Source organism: Trichomonas vaginalis, chromosome I (assembly GCF_026262505.1).
Source record: "Trichomonas vaginalis G3 chromosome I, whole genome shotgun sequence".
Lineage (NCBI taxonomy): Eukaryota > Parabasalia > Trichomonadida > Trichomonadidae > Trichomonas > Trichomonas vaginalis.
In genome coordinates, this window is record NC_067203.1 from 7,738,968 (window position 1) to 7,754,440 (window position 15,473).

A 15,473-nucleotide genomic window follows, 5' to 3' on the forward strand; every position below is an offset into this window, starting at 1 on the left:
ATTAGTTTTTTCGTTGATATTCGCACCATGTGAAATGAGAAATTCTGCTGTTTCTTTACTATTATAAATTGCTGCAATATGAAGCGCTGTTTTTCCTTCTTCATCTTTTTCATTGATATTCGCACCATGCGAAATAAGAACTTCTACTATTTCTTTACTATCATTGTAAGCTGCAATATGAAGTGATGTTTCTCCAAATTCATCTTTTTCGTTGATATTCGCACCATGTGAAATAAGAACTTCTGCTGTTGCTTTACTATTATTTTTTTGTTGCAATATGAAGCGCTGTTTTTCCTTCTTTATCTTTTTCATTGATATTTGCACCATGTGAAATAAGAAATTCTGCTATTTCTTTACTATCTTTCCAAGCTGCAATATGAAGTGCTGTTTCTCCAAATTCATCTTTTTCGTTGATATTCGCACCATGTAATATAAGAACTTCTGCTATTTCTTTTCTATTATTTTTTGCTGCAATATGAAGTGCTGTTTTTCCATATTCAATTTTTTCATTGATATTCGCACCATGTGAAAGGAAGTATTCCAAAAAGGATGGGACAGCAAATGTCGCTGAATAAAAGAAACATTTGTTTATATCATTAGTTTGATCGAAATAAACTAAAAAGGATTCAAGATTATTGTAAATTCCACAGTATTCTAAATTGATCTCTATATTGTACTCATTCTTCAAGAATGTAACAAAATCAATGTTGTGTGAAATAATTGCGTATCTCATGCATTCTTCATTTGGTGTTTGATGTTTCAAACATTCACTCATGATCTCTTGATTTCCGCCTAAAAATGAAAATTCTAGACATGTTTTAGTTATTTCTGAGTTAAATTTCGATCTTAATAACTTGAAACAATCAATTGCTCCATGGTAACAACATAATTCAAGTAATGAATATCCATTATAAGATTTTGTGAATAATTTGCTTTTAAGTGTTTGGTCTTTATCAAATCCATCTCGTTCAGTGAATGAGATGAATGTTTCTAGGTCATTATACATAATTGCCCTGTAAATTGTATTTTCTGTATGAATATTGAGATTTTCTGATTTATTTTTTTCGAAATTATCAGATTTGTATAATTTAATTCCATATTCTTTATAAAACAGGAAGTTTGGAATAGTTGCAACGCTTCTGACCTCTGTGACATGGTAATCATCACAGATTAGTTTGGCAAGAAATAAATATGACTTTGTATAGCGATTATTATACGGAATGATATTTAAAATGTCTTTAATAGCATTTGTTGGGTGATATTTCTTTGAATCAATCAATTCTGTTTTGATCATTTTGTAAATTGACTTTAATTCTTCTTCTTTTTCCGTTTTTAGCTGATACAACGCAATATATGAATAGATATAGTATTTGTAGATACTCCGCAATTTGTTGTATTTGCTTGGGTGAAGGTCTTGTTCGGACATTAATAATTTTTTTGGAAGGACACATTTACGTATTGCCATATTAAATACCGCTTAAATTCATTAGAAGAAAAAAAATACTAAGTTATACATGTATAAAACAATTACATTAAAGATTTTGGATATAATTTATGAGTTTTGATTAAGTCCATGGATATGAAGTGATGCAGTAACAATTAAAAAGCTGAAGAAAATAGAATTTTCGTCTAGATACTTGTATTATTCAAGATTTTTTCGTCAAGACTGTAATGTTATCTCATTTGAGTTTTATGAATCTAGAAGTTAAATAAATTGGTGTAATGCAGCAGTTTGTAATAACTATTCAATTTTTAGAAAATAATAATTATAATAAATGTGAATTGAACATCGGAGCTATGCGCCTTTTAGCATTCTGGGCACGTTAATGCCCAGAATGCAAGTTTGAGAAATTTGAAACTTCGTATTAAACAATGATAATGAAGTTGACATATCATGGCGGAATTAGCTTATAATTTTATTATAAACAGTATTCTTAATTATCAGAGATTATGAATCTATTAATTGTTTTTACACAAAGCAAATTTATTATGAATTATGAATTTTTCCTCAGATTGTAAGACCCAATATTTTGTAAATATATATATTTTCATGTATTATTGTTTATTAAGTGGGTGAAATTTCAAATAAAAGAAAAAGTGAAAATCCATAAAAATTATTTCGTCGTGAGACACATGAAATGACAACCATGGCATTTATGATTGTTATCAAAAGTTTTCCGTTCCCTTCCCAGATTCCCGAAATAGATTTGACATCAGTAAACAAAAATTCATTTTGGTCAATGAATTCATAGGAACGCGTTTGAATTGGGTTATAAGATGAATCATAGGCTGTAATTGGACCGGATGGAATTACTGCATCTTTAGTTAAAGCCCAAGAACTTCCGCCTCCGGAACCGCTATTTCCATCCTGAGAAGCGAAGCCTCCAAACCAGCCACTTCCAGCGCCTGAGCATTCGTATTCACAAGCAGGATTTGTGTATCCATATTCTTTGTTCAAAGATCCATCACGGCGAGAGGATTCGCCATAGCCAAAGCTGAAACCAAAAGTGGAATTGGCTGATTTCGATGCGTCATATTTTCCTTCTCTCCATGCTCCAGGGGCAGTAAATCCGCCTCCAGATCCTCCGGAGCCATCGTCAACAGTATACATTTGGGTGTGATCCGCATAATTATCAGAGCCGCCTCCACCGCCGCTCACGATCACGCGGTGCCACAAATCATTTGACACAAACTTGACAGCGGTTTGCCCACCTCCGCTTCCTGAACCATAGCCTGGTAAGTTCAAAGCATCACCACCGCCACCATAGCCACCTTTGTGGGTATGGAAAGGGTTTTCATCATATATCCCTTTACCGCCTATTGTCGCATACGCGGTTATTTCTTTGAAAATTTTGATGTTGCCGGATATATAGCCGCCAGCTCCACCTCGGCTTGCTACTTTTCTGCAAACGGTATTTCCGTGGAATTGGTCCATTATTTCTGTATTTATGCAATTTCCATTTTCATCAATATGAGATGACAAGGCATTGGACAAAAAACCGCCAGAAGCCCCATATAACTCGAATTTATAGAATCCTGGTTGAAGAGTAATAACGTAATCAGTGCAATTGTAATGAGATATGCACGGGTAATCGAATGTGTAGGTATTTGTTGTTTGATTATAGCTAACTTGTTTTGTTCCTTTTAATTTATCTAATAACTCGGAGTTCAAAATGATCTATGTTACTAATTTAATTCCATTAAATATAATAATGTCACATTTATAGCATAGTTTGAATATACTATAACTGTTTGTTAAGAATTTTAAACTATTTCAAATATAAATAGTTAGTTTTACCTACAAAAATTTAAGAGTTGGATAGAAGTGTTTCGACCCCAGACCTCAACGCCCGAGCCTGTGGCTTGGTGAGTAAATATCATGTGGCATAATAAATATAATGGTCTTGTTTGTTATCGAATCTATCACTTTTTACACTCAAATATATTTAAAATTGTTTTTCATTTCGAAATTTTCATTGCCACTTTGTATATTAATAGATATATGGATATATGGAAATGTTTTAAAGTATGAAGATCGTATATGAATGCAATTTTGAGAAATTTGCAAATTATCCAAATATTAAAAATTTAATGAATTATTAATCACAAATAAATGTAACTTATAAAAACATCCAAATTTTCTCTTTAAATTTGGATTTAATTTTAAGAGAATTTTTCAAAGGTTTACTTCATCACAATTTTTAAAAAGATGTCAAATAAGAAGCTCTTATTATAATAAACATAATGGTTAAGAAATAAATTTACCCTTGTCAGACGATTATTTTATTTTTTCAGATAAATAATCGTATTCCTGGACTAGGGACTTCCACAGTAACTATTTTTACAATATATACTTTCTATTTCTGCAAGAAAAATTACCCTTTTCTATCAAATTTTCTGTCGAAACACTTCTAGTTGGATTTCAATTTAAAGGGTTCCAAAGTGGCATCCAAATTCATTTTTGAGAAATGCGAATAATACAATAATTGTTACTTTACGTTTGTTGTTATAATGCATATTATAGATATATTAAAGTTTAAAAAGCATCTTATGCTTCAGTTACTGTATTTAGCTAAGGCACGCCATAATATTATAAGGTATGGCAGTTTAATATGCTTTCAACATAAAGTTTATATATCGTTGCAGTGAACACCAAGCTTTTGAATTCTTTTGTCACGTTTTAAATTTTAATGGAATATAATCGACATTTAGCGTCAAAATATTCTGATTTTTTAGCATAGCTACCGTTTTTGTAGATACACATACTCCAGAAAATTTAAAGGTTCAAGGAATATATAATATCAAACGATTTTTAAAGAGGATTTTTTCTTGTCGTCTGGAAAAGTGACAAAATTATCATTGTCGTCTGGAAAAGATACAAAATTCGCATCAATAATACAGCATTTTTAAAATATTATAATATTGCAAAATTAATTTTAATATATTTATTGTATGGAAACCTTTTAACACTACTTACTTGAGATGGATATTATTGAGAAAAAATACTTAAATAGGTTTGACACTTTTTACGGGCTTATAAAATAAGCACAAAAAGTATCAAAACCTATTAAAATATGTATTCACACTTTGTATTGGCTTGCAGCTTCTCAGAAATAGGGTTGTACAAACTGGCACGCCTGCTGGCACACCTTTTTTGGCCAGCTGGCACGATTTTTTAAAAAAACACATTAAAAAAGTCACTTTTTGCCCCATCTAATGAGATTTTTTTTACAATTTTTTCCTCCTTATTTTTCAATTTAGATATGATTTTAAGCTCTCCAAATTGAAGTTTACTTGATGTTTCTTAGTTTTTATGATAATAAAATGTTGCAAAGTTGAGTTTGGATTCAATAAATTTAAGAAAAATTTATTTTACAATGAAATTATAAGAAAGGATGTTTTTATCCTATGTCAAAGAGAATACATTTGTAGATCCCGACTTTTGACATGGTTGAAAATTCCAAAAAAAATTCAAAATTTAAAAAATAATATTAAAAAATATAAATTTCATGTTAAAAAATGATTTTTGAAATTTTTTTTGGAAAAATAGAATGTCATATTTTTATGTTTTATTGCTATTTTTTACGAAATCAATAAAATATTTGTTAATTTGGCTGAGATTATAAATAAAATCTTTCTAAATCTTACAATTGATTGCTAAAATCTGTTTTATGTATTAATTGGCATTGAGATTCGTTATAAAAGAATGCGAATTATTTTGTATGAGTAAACGTATTTTGTAAAATTTCAAATTCTCTTCTCTCATGACTTACCTTAGATCTCTCGGCTTTTAGCTCTCAGATTTCGCTCATAGAACTCAGGTTTTAGTTATGTACTCATAGATGTATCATTACTGCCCGCAGATCTCTCATTACTACCTTACTAACCAGATCTTAACTCTCATTACTACCTTACTCATCAGATCTTAACTCTCATTACTACCTTACTAACCAGATCTTAACTCTCATTACTACCTTACTAACCAGATCTTAACTCTCATTACTACCTTACTAACCAGATCTTAACTCTCCAACCTTAATCTTCAGATATCTAATTATTTACATATGATATCTCACATCTCACTCAAGTCTCATTACTTACCCTATCTTTTTAACCTTTTCTGATAATTACTGAAATAACTAAATCCTTTTTTTAGTTTAATTCTGATATTAAATTTTTAAAATCTCTTTAATTTTTTGAACTACGCCTTTAATTTGTAATTGCCGATTTCACAGATTTGAACCATTTAATAAAATAACATTATTCAACTTAATCATATCAAACATGGTAGTTTGATTTTCAGATCTACATTTTAAAAACCTCTTTATTATCTTGAGTTATACTTTTATTATATAATACCTGAGTTCATAACTGAAAACTCTTAATTAGAGTACAATATTCAACTTAATCATAACAAGATTTGTTGAATTTCAAATTTGATTTATATCTTCCATCACTTAAAACTCTCACAGCTTACAATATAAGCTAAAAAGTATATTTTCATAGTAATAAAATTAATTATTAAATTTTTTACTTTTTCCTTTCCAAAACTAAGAAAAGGGGGATTGGGGCTTCCAGGGCTGCGCCCCTCTAGCCCCTAAGAAATTTTTGAGAGTCGTCACTTTTCTGTCACTTTTCAGGAAAAAAACATTTTTATTAAATATAAAATGAATTTTACAAAACCACCGTTACCCTTCTTTGGAAATAAGAGTAGATGTAAAGATATTCTATTGAGAGAACTTAAGAAACTACCGAATGGTCTAACATTTGTAGATTTGTTCGGTGGAAGTTTCTATATATCTCATTTGTGCCATACTGTATTTCTTGACTCAAAGATTATATGCAATGACTTCGACAACTATATGGACCGTCTCAAACATATACCAGACACAAACAAAATATTGAAAGAGTTAAAAGAAAAGATACCTATAGGTAAGATGGAACGTATACCATTAGATAAGAAAAATACTGTCAGAGAGGTTTTGAAAAAAGCAGAGTATATTGACTGGGATAGTATATCTTCTAGACTATTGTATAGTGGTTCTATAAGAGTTCATGACATTGAAACACTTATGTCAAACGTTTTATATCTTAACTATACAAAGGTTTTCAAAGAGGACATAGAAAAATATACTGAGGGTATAGAGTTTGTGAGATGTCATTGGACAGAGTTGTATGAAAAATATAAAAACAAGGAAAATGTTTTCTTTATAGTAGACCCGCCGTTCTATAACACATGCGATTTTCAATACCAAGTAGACTGGACTTTGAGAGACTCTTTAGAAACTTTAGACGTTTTACATAACCATCCATGCTTTTACTTTACATCCGATAAAAGTGGTTTGGAAAGTGTCATGAGATGGTTAGAGGACATACATGAGTATGATTTTAGATACGATAAGATAGAATATGAGAGAGGTCCTATAAACCGGAAAAAGTGTCACAACAAAGAAATTTTATTGGTAAGTAAATGTGGTTTGAAATAGGACTTCTTGTTTTAGGTTTTTTCCATTGTGTCATTTACTTATTTGACGTGGCAGAAAGATATAGAGAATATGAAGATGAACCAATGCCAGCAAATGTTCAGCATATGTACTCGTAAGAGATATTTTTATCTAATATTAAATGGACGCACAGAACTTAGCGAATGCACAGCAACCTGGACAACCAAACCCAGAGAATATTCCAAATGAAGTTAGAATACAAACTGCAATGGCAAACTATGGTCAAGTGCCAACAGATGTACAAATGCAAACTGCCATGTCAAATGACGCTGCGTTAGGCTTACCACCATGGTATGCAAATATGAGATGGAAAGAGTTTTATACTCTTATATACGAAAAAAGAGATCTGACATTGTGTCAGATCTCAGTAAAAGTGACATTTACATGTCAAAAAAATAGAATGAGTTTAAGTAATTAAAATTGAGGGTGAGAGTAGTATTGTATGAAATAATATCTCTCACCCTCCAATTCATCCTATGGCGCCGAAAAAATTTTGGTGAAATGCGACCACATTTCACCAAAATTTCTCGGCGCCATATAGAGAACTAGAGCCTGTGAGGTACTGATACTATCCATGTACCTCGCAGGCTCTAGTTCCAAGCCAAAATGGCTAAAAATTGCCCGCAATTGTTCACATTGCGGGCAATTTTTAGCCATTTTGGCTGGGAATTGGAGGGTGAGAGTAGTATTGTATGAAATAATATCTCTCACCCTCCAATTCATCCTATGGCGCCGAAAAAATTTTGGTGAAATGCGACCACATTTCACCAAAATTTCTCGGCGCCATATAGAGAACTAGAGCCTGTGAGGTACTGATACTATCCATGTACCTCGCAGGCTCTAGTTCCAAGCCAAAATGGCTAAAAATTGCCCGCAATTGTTCACATTGCGGGCAATTTTTAGCCATTTTGGCTGGGAATTGGAGGGTGAGAGTAGTATTGTATGAAATAATATCTCTCACCCTCCAATTCATCCTATGGCGCCGAAAAAATTTTGGTGAAATGCGACCACATTTCACCAAAATTTCTCGGCGCCATATAGAGAACTAGAGCCTGTGAGGTACTGATACTATCCATGTACCTCGCAGGCTCTAGTTCCAAGCCAAAATGGCTAAAAATTGCCCGCAATTGTTCACATTGCGGGCAATTTTTAGCCATTTTGGCTGGGAATTGGAGGGTGAGAGTAGTATTGTATGAAATAATATCTCTCACCCTCCAATTCATCCTATGGCGCCGAAAAAATTTTGGTGAAATGCGACCACATTTCACCAAAATTTCTCGGCGCCATATAGAGAACTAGAGCCTGTGAGGTACTGATACTATCCATGTACCTCGCAGGCTCTAGTTCCAAGCCAAAATGGCTAAAAATTGCCCGCAATTGTTCACATTCCCATCTTTTGTTGGTAAGACGAAGAATATGAAATAAATTATGAAGAAGATAATGATGAATAAAATATCACTTTTTATATTTTTGACACGTAAAGTTGTCACTTTTCTGTCAAACCGTTTTTATCGTTTTCGTATATAACAATACAAACCCTGAAGTGGGATATAAACAACTTTATGCAGATGACGCGAACACAGGAGTTGACTCAGAGTATGTTTTCTACCAGAGGAGAAATAGAATGTATGAGCTCCAGTTAAAAAATGCAATGGAACTCAGAAGGAAACGTAAGAGACTAGGCGGACATTAGATTTTTACATATAGTAAAATGGGTTTCTTCAGTAGTATTGGAAACTTCTTTCGAAATGTTGGAAGAGGTATATGGAATGGAATAAAATCTGTCGGAAGAGGAATTTGGAACGGAGTCAAAAATATTGGTAAAAGAGTAGGTCAGTTCATTGGTATTATACCTAAAGACCCTGAACCAGAAGAACAAGCTCCTGTTATACAACAGCCTGAACCTGCACCACAGTCTAGTTGGCAACCAAATCCAACACCTCAACCGTATTAAAATTATATTTTTACCGTTCGATAGTAGTTGTATATGAGACTAAGTTCTAAGTAAAACGCATGGTATAATGGAACTATTCTCTTTCTTCCATCTGTTGTAAACCATACTTGAAAGTCTGAAATACTTCCACTTGGTGGTTCATATAGCTTTGTAGGTTTTTCGTAAAAGTCATTTGCCAAGCATAAAAAAGAGTTTTGTGCACCAGAAAATGAAGCATGAACTATAATAGCATCTGAGTCGAAAACATTTTCATATGTTCCATTAGGGTTTTCGACTTCATAAAAGTTCGGGTGTACTGGATATTCTGCAGGCTGATTTAACATCCTCAGAAACCTATACCATGCCAAGTTGTTATATTTTGTAGAAATATAAACGTCTTCTCCAAGGTCTTCTATTCTATCGATTTTAACAGTTGCATTTTTCCTGTCATATAAAATATCGAGATGGTACTCTCCTTCGTCAATGTTAAACTGTTTTGCATATTCGAGATAGATATCGTTTATTTTTTCTTGAAAAGCTTGAAGAGTTGTTTCTAAGTTTACAAGCAAATTCACTTGTAAAAGTTTTCCCTGTACAAATTTCTCATACGTACGTTTTTCTTTGTTATAGTATCGAATTTCAAAAGCGACCGTAAATGGGAAACCATGTATGGCTTCTGAAATGAACTTCATTCTACGAAAGCCAATAGCTTTTGTGACGGATGGGTCTCTTAACCATCTTAACGGGTAGTCAAAACGATAGCCTTCATGCTTTACGGTCTCTGTCTCAAACTTTTGACCGACATTCGTAAAAAGTTCATCTAATGGTTTAGTTGTAGCAACTCTTGAATTTTCTTTTTCTATTGAAAGCATTTTTTATCTAGAATAAAAATGTCGAAAGAAACAGCGTCTATGAGAGAAATACAACACAACCGACAACTCATTGTACAAGCTCTAAATAAGAACACAACAAACTTTTCAAACTATTCTAAGATATCTGAGTCATTGAAAGAAGGAAACTTAAAACTGACGATAAACCCATTGACAGACGAGTTTCTGTTTCAAGACAGTAAGAACCATACTGTTTGTATAAATCCAACAAAAAGAACTTTAAACGAGAAACCTATAGATGAACTTCTTTTGAAAGCAGATATTGACAACAAAGCTGACAAAGAGTATGTCATTGAAAAAGTTCAAGAAGAACATGACAGAGCAGATGCAACATATGCAACGAAAGAACATACTCATCCTGAACTAGCAGACAAAACATATGTTGACAATAAAATGTCAAGTGAAGTGACAAGAGCTGACAAAGAATATTCTAAAAAGACTCATACACATACCATTGCAAATATTACAAACTTACAAGAAACCTTAAACAGGAAAAGTGACGTTGGACATACACATACATCTTCTGAAATAACAGACTTAAACGTTAGCCTTGAAAAGAAAGCAGATAAGAACCATACACACGATTTCTTCGCAACTGTTGGTATAGAAAATATTGCAGGAACGGTTGAAGAACCTGATGGAACTGGTGGGGATGTATTAAATTGGAAACCTCCTAACTTTCCACAAGGTTTAACATCGGAGGATGACATAACAACGATGAAATACATTAGATGTAGAAACGTTTATGTCATGGAGGATGAAAACAAAGTTAAATTCACTGCTCAAGATTTATATGATAAGAAAGCAGACAAAACAGAGCTTCAAACATTAAAGACAGAAATACTTCAAACCATATACCCCATAGGTTCTATTTATACGTCAATGAACTCTACCAGACCAGAAGTAGTACTTGGTCTCGGAACTTGGACTCAAATAGTCGACAGGTTTTTGTATTGTGCAAACTCTTCAAAGGAAACAGGTGGAAGTAAAACGATTTCAGGTGAAAACTTACCTGCGCACAGTCACTACATAGATTTAACTACATCTGAAGCAGGTTGGCATAAGCATAGATTTTGGGATTGGTCAGCAATGAAAAAAGGTAAAGGATATGATGTTAAAGACGACGTTCAGTTTGCTATAAATTGTTTCTGGGTAGCACACAGGGAGAAGGAAACCATACACATCGCGTTTCAGGGTATACGCAAACAACGGGACAAAGTAAAGACTACATGCCACCTTACATGACAGTTTACGCATGGTATAGAAATGCTTAGTCGTCATTTTCAACTTCTTTAGCATATTCGTCAGGAGTTGTCTTATATTTGTTAGGAACTGTCTTTGAAAGTATACCACCTTGAACTTTGACAAGTTTGAAACGAGGTCTGACAATAGTAGTTTTATCTTCTGCTTGCAGTCTGTACATTTTGCCATGTTTGCCTAAAACTTCATAATATTCTCTTGTATACTTTCTTCTATTTTTACGAACACGAACGTGAGTACCTGTCGAGTTCCCATTGTTGTCATAGTCAATAGTATTTTCATATGGGTCGCGTTTAGGTATTTCTATTTTTACTTTGTCACCTTTCTTAAGTTTGAAGCCTGGCATTCTTTCTTGTTTGTCTCTTTTGACTAAACTATTAAATATATAGTCTTTCTCTAAGTCGGGGTTGTTTTTCATTTCTTCGGGGAATGGTTTCCCAAACCTTTTTGTTTACGGGTATTGTAAATATTTAAAACTTGTCTCATCTTTGCCATGGAGAAGTGTCTATACTTGTCGTCATATGACATTTCATCTACCTCACCACCTTGTGGTTGATTTAAGTCTCTTAAGATTTTTATACAACTGTCAATGACACCAAGAGCAGAATGGTTTTGGTCGACAATGAAATATTGGTTTACATTTTTTGAACGCAGATAGTTTTTAATATCGTCTGATTTGAAAGAACTTTCACAGTCAGATGTCAGTTTTGTTGGATGGTATTTGTCAACGAATATTGTCAAAGCAGTTTTCACATCTAAAATATTTTTGGACCATAATGGTATGGCTTCACAGTATCTTGTGTTTTGACCAACAAATATTAACCAGTATGGTGGTCCATCTGTTCTAACTCTCGGAATGTTTTCCAAGATATCCATAAACCAAGCATTTGGTGTTGAACTAAAGATTTTTACCATGAGTGCTTTCTTTGTCGCTTTAGAAACATACGGGTCCTTGTTTGAATTCGTCATTTTTAACCCATAAGAAATGGGTTTATTTGGCGCATTAGCAGGAGTCGCATCTAGATTTTTACCCGCAGTGGGAACAATAGCCAGAGGTGCATTTGGAATTGGAAGGAAAATTTTGAGTACATTAGGTATACTGAAAGAGAAAGCACAACCTATTATACAAACTGTACAGAAAGGTTGGGATGTAGCACGAGATGCAGCAAATCTTATTCCAAATCCTGAAACATGAGGAAAAGTTCAAGGATGGATGGACAATGTAGGAAGACAAGCAGGAAACTACTATAACAAAGCAAATGACTACTATAACCAAGCAGGGCACTACATGGACCAAGGTGAAAGATTCTTTAACAGAGGATATAACCATGCACAACAGTGGGTAAACAACAACCAACCGCAACCGCCTCAAACGTGGGGAATGTAAAATTTTTTACTGAGATGAAATGAACAATACAGCATTGAGACAAATGGGTTCAAGATGGCTTTGTCGGCTTCCAGCAGTTACACAACCACGTGTTTGTCAAGTTCTTCCTATACCTCAGGAAGTTTTAGACCGACTTAAAAAACCTAAACAACCAGTTGAAAACAAACCAAACTAAAATTTTTTACTGAGATGAAATGACCGAAGAAGTTGAAACGGTAGATTTGACACCACAAACAAAAAGTTCAGAACCATTGTCAAAACCTGTCAAAGAACTTACAGATGAAGAGAAAAATTCAATAATAGAAAGTGTGAGGTCTGGAAATACAAACTCTAACTACAAAGTCACTTTTCATAGAAATGGAACGGCAAGTATCTCAAAAAAGAAACAGACTCTCACAAATAAAATATTGAAGTCTGAAGGAGCTTTCGAGACAACAGATGGAAAAGTTTACTTCACTGACCAACAGTTCATTATAGAACATCTCATTGACTTAGAGTCGAAATATTCTAAACTTTACAACAAACACAAAAAGTTGAAAGGAAAACAAAAACAAATGGCATATGACATTTATGAAGATGTTGACGACACAACTGTTCCAGCAAGTGAGGTAAAGTCAAATGAACCGAAAAGTGACGAAAAACAGATAGAAGAAGAAAAACCAAAAACTGAAGATAAACCAAAACCAAAGGTTAGTTTCAATACTAAAACAAGTCAACCTTCATTAGCTGGTATGGGTTGGCGTCAAAGACTTATGGCAGCCGGTGGTTATGTAAAGTAAAGAAAAAACATTTTTTTATTTTTATAGAAATGCCCCCGTATAGAATGGATAGAAGGTCTGCTAGAGTAAAAGCAGAGTTAGAAAGATATGGTTGGAGAGTTTCAAAGAAGTTTAAATATAGGAAGGGAAAGCCAATAAAAGTCTATGACAAACTGTCCGGTCTTCGCTATGAAATGGACCTGGAAACAGCACGCGCAAATTATCCAAACAGATTAGAGAGGTTAGAAGAAGAACGTCTTATGGACATGCCTTTCAATGTTAATGAACCGCAAGTTGAAGGACACGACGGCTTTGCCAGATTCTACTGGAAACATGACGAACAATTGCATCCCTTGAGAAGGAAAAAAGGTAGTGCAGAGGATGCACATGCTCCCATGGAAAGAACAAGATATGCATATGAGAAGTATCGTGAAGTTAGAAGTAAAATTACTTCTGGTCGAACCTTTACAGTTAACTTTGACGAAGGAAAGAACAAAGAAGGCTTCATGGGTGTACTTGCTGCCATACAAGACGGAAATAAGAAAGGATACAATCTCAGACTAACCGTAACAGATTTAGATGGTCATATATACTATGCACATGGCAATGTCACAACAGCCGCACAACTTCTTGACGCTTTCAAGACTACAAAGAGAGAACAAATGGTTGACTCCGACTCAGACATTTTGAATGCAATTGAAGGAATTGCAAGCGTGAAGTTCGAATGGTATCAACCTAACCCTCAAGCAGTCAGACAACATGCTGGATACTTCCCGTTCAGAAATAAGTCTGACATTAACCTGACAAGGTATGGAATTTACAATTCAATTGAAAAAATTGTCAATGAACCTTGTATTCTTACATGTCTCAGGAACTCTGGTCTTGTTACAGATGAGAAGATGAAGTATCTTGAGTCATGTGTGAAAACAAGGTACATTCTTAGAAGTCAATTGGCAAAAGTTGCACCGTTGGCAAATGTCAATATCCGAGTCAACATTCCGACTGAGAAAGGTTCTTCACATGACGACTATGTTGTTGACTTCAAATTGCCATGGTTGAAGATTGTACTTGTCCACAACCACTTCATGTTGAACGAAAGTCTTACAAACCCATTGTTCGGAAAAGGTAAGTGCAACATTGTCAGAGCTGTTAACATTCTTTTCGAGAAAGGTTTGTTGGAACCAATTCCAGATGACAAGCTGACAGAAACTTTTGTACCAAAAGACGAAACAAACTTTTCATTGTTAGCAAGACCAAAAGTTGTTCCAGACAAAGTTCTAGCACAAAAGAAGTACACAATTCCAAAAGGGGTTGGATTGTTCGGATACCAACCTGAACCAGAAGAACTTCCAATGAGGTTGCAAGAACTTCAAGATGCTATAAACAAACTTCCATTGAGGCATCCAGTCGACGTCAAATTGTATTGGAGAGCATCTGAGTTAGGTCAGAAAATTTTATATGAAACAGGTTGCTTTGACGATGTTTATGAGATAACAGGCGAGGTTTCTCAAAAGATAAGAGACTCACTTGAATTTCCACGAACTGGGCCGATTGGTTGCGACAAGTTCGACTCATACGAAAAAATATACTATGTCGACCTTAACGCTGCGTACATGAGGTTCGTCCAATATATCCCGACTGGAATTCCAAACGAAAATGGTGAGTTCCCGGGAAGGAACTATACAGTTGGAAAGGTCATACAACAACTCTATGATATTAGGAAAGCTTCAAACCCCAAACTTGCAATGACACTCAAATTGCTTATGAATTCGACATGGGGGTATTCCATTAAAAAACCTCAAAAGATGAAGAGTAAACACTATGAGAAGGTCGACAACTTTGTTGAAAGGTTCTCCCCTTTTGTTTTGAAGTACGAGTTCACCGAAGGTCAAGGTGGCTCAGTAACCACATTAAAACCTATTGTCGAACATTGGTCTTACCCTCAGTTCGCAAAGGCAGTCCTTGACAACTACAACAAATTCTTCTCGGAAGTTAAATCCAAAGTGAAGGTATACTACGAGAACATTGACGCACTCATGACGAACGAAGAAGGATACAACAAACTCATTGAAATGGGAATGGTCGGTGAAAAGATGGGCTTTTTTAAGCTAGACAAGGTATTTTCCGAAGTTCATGTTCTCTCCAAGCGTAAGTACTGGGCCGTACTTGAAGACGGCACAGAAATAAAACATTGCATGAAATAAAACATTGCATGAAATAAAAAACATTGCATGAAATAAA

General features: G+C 34.1%; 8 protein-coding genes across 8 annotated transcripts, besides 6 other annotated features; 5 read left to right on the forward strand and 3 right to left on the reverse strand.

Annotated features, from left to right (window-relative positions):
- Positions 1 to 259: 259 nt before the first annotated feature.
- On the reverse strand, positions 260 to 1,426 carry TVAGG3_0947980 (proteasome regulatory particle assembly; the record flags this gene model as incomplete). The annotated part of the gene is made up of 1 exon (XM_001330116.1): positions 260 to 1,426. The coding sequence occupies one exon, from the start codon at positions 1,424 to 1,426 to the stop codon at positions 260 to 262; it is 1,167 nt and encodes a 388-aa protein (XP_001330151.1).
- Positions 1,427 to 2,065: 639 nt separating this feature from the next.
- Positions 2,066 to 3,266, reverse strand: TVAGG3_0947990 (glycine-rich protein family; the record flags this gene model as incomplete). The annotated part of the gene is made up of 1 exon (XM_001330117.2): positions 2,066 to 2,935. One exon carries the CDS (start codon positions 2,933 to 2,935, stop codon positions 2,066 to 2,068), a length of 870 nt encoding a protein of 289 aa, XP_001330152.1.
- A 2,901-nt stretch (positions 3,267 to 6,167) lies between these two features.
- Positions 6,168 to 6,986, forward strand: TVAGG3_0948000 (phage tail repeat-like family; the record flags this gene model as incomplete). Its single annotated transcript, XM_051253146.1, has 1 exon — positions 6,168 to 6,986. One exon carries the CDS (start codon positions 6,168 to 6,170, stop codon positions 6,984 to 6,986), a length of 819 nt encoding a protein of 272 aa, XP_051078720.1.
- Positions 6,987 to 7,492: 506 nt separating this feature from the next.
- Positions 7,493 to 7,601: a mobile genetic element.
- A 141-nt stretch (positions 7,602 to 7,742) lies between these two features.
- Positions 7,743 to 7,851: a mobile genetic element.
- A 141-nt stretch (positions 7,852 to 7,992) lies between these two features.
- Positions 7,993 to 8,101: a mobile genetic element.
- A 141-nt stretch (positions 8,102 to 8,242) lies between these two features.
- Positions 8,243 to 8,351: a mobile genetic element.
- Positions 8,352 to 8,471: 120 nt separating this feature from the next.
- Positions 8,472 to 8,533: a mobile genetic element.
- Positions 8,534 to 8,715: 182 nt separating this feature from the next.
- On the forward strand, positions 8,716 to 8,958 carry TVAGG3_0948060 (serine threonine-protein phosphatase family; the record flags this gene model as incomplete). Its single annotated transcript, XM_051253147.1, has 1 exon — positions 8,716 to 8,958. The coding sequence occupies one exon, from the start codon at positions 8,716 to 8,718 to the stop codon at positions 8,956 to 8,958; it is 243 nt and encodes an 80-aa protein (XP_051078721.1).
- Positions 8,959 to 8,960: 2 nt separating this feature from the next.
- TVAGG3_0948070 (uncharacterized protein) lies at positions 8,961 to 9,809 on the reverse strand (the record flags this gene model as incomplete). Its single annotated transcript, XM_051253148.1, has 1 exon — positions 8,961 to 9,809. The coding sequence occupies one exon, from the start codon at positions 9,807 to 9,809 to the stop codon at positions 8,961 to 8,963; it is 849 nt and encodes a 282-aa protein (XP_051078722.1).
- Positions 9,810 to 10,019: 210 nt separating this feature from the next.
- Positions 10,020 to 15,473: part of a mobile genetic element that runs on past the window's edge.
- TVAGG3_0948090 (uncharacterized protein) lies at positions 12,494 to 12,649 on the forward strand (the record flags this gene model as incomplete). The annotated part of the gene is made up of 1 exon (XM_051253149.1): positions 12,494 to 12,649. One exon carries the CDS (start codon positions 12,494 to 12,496, stop codon positions 12,647 to 12,649), a length of 156 nt encoding a protein of 51 aa, XP_051078723.1.
- TVAGG3_0948100 (phage tail repeat-like family) lies at positions 12,669 to 13,253 on the forward strand (the record flags this gene model as incomplete). Its single annotated transcript, XM_051253150.1, has 1 exon — positions 12,669 to 13,253. One exon carries the CDS (start codon positions 12,669 to 12,671, stop codon positions 13,251 to 13,253), a length of 585 nt encoding a protein of 194 aa, XP_051078724.1.
- Positions 13,298 to 15,436, forward strand: TVAGG3_0948110 (DNA/RNA polymerases family; the record flags this gene model as incomplete). The annotated part of the gene is made up of 1 exon (XM_051253151.1): positions 13,298 to 15,436. One exon carries the CDS (start codon positions 13,298 to 13,300, stop codon positions 15,434 to 15,436), a length of 2,139 nt encoding a protein of 712 aa, XP_051078725.1.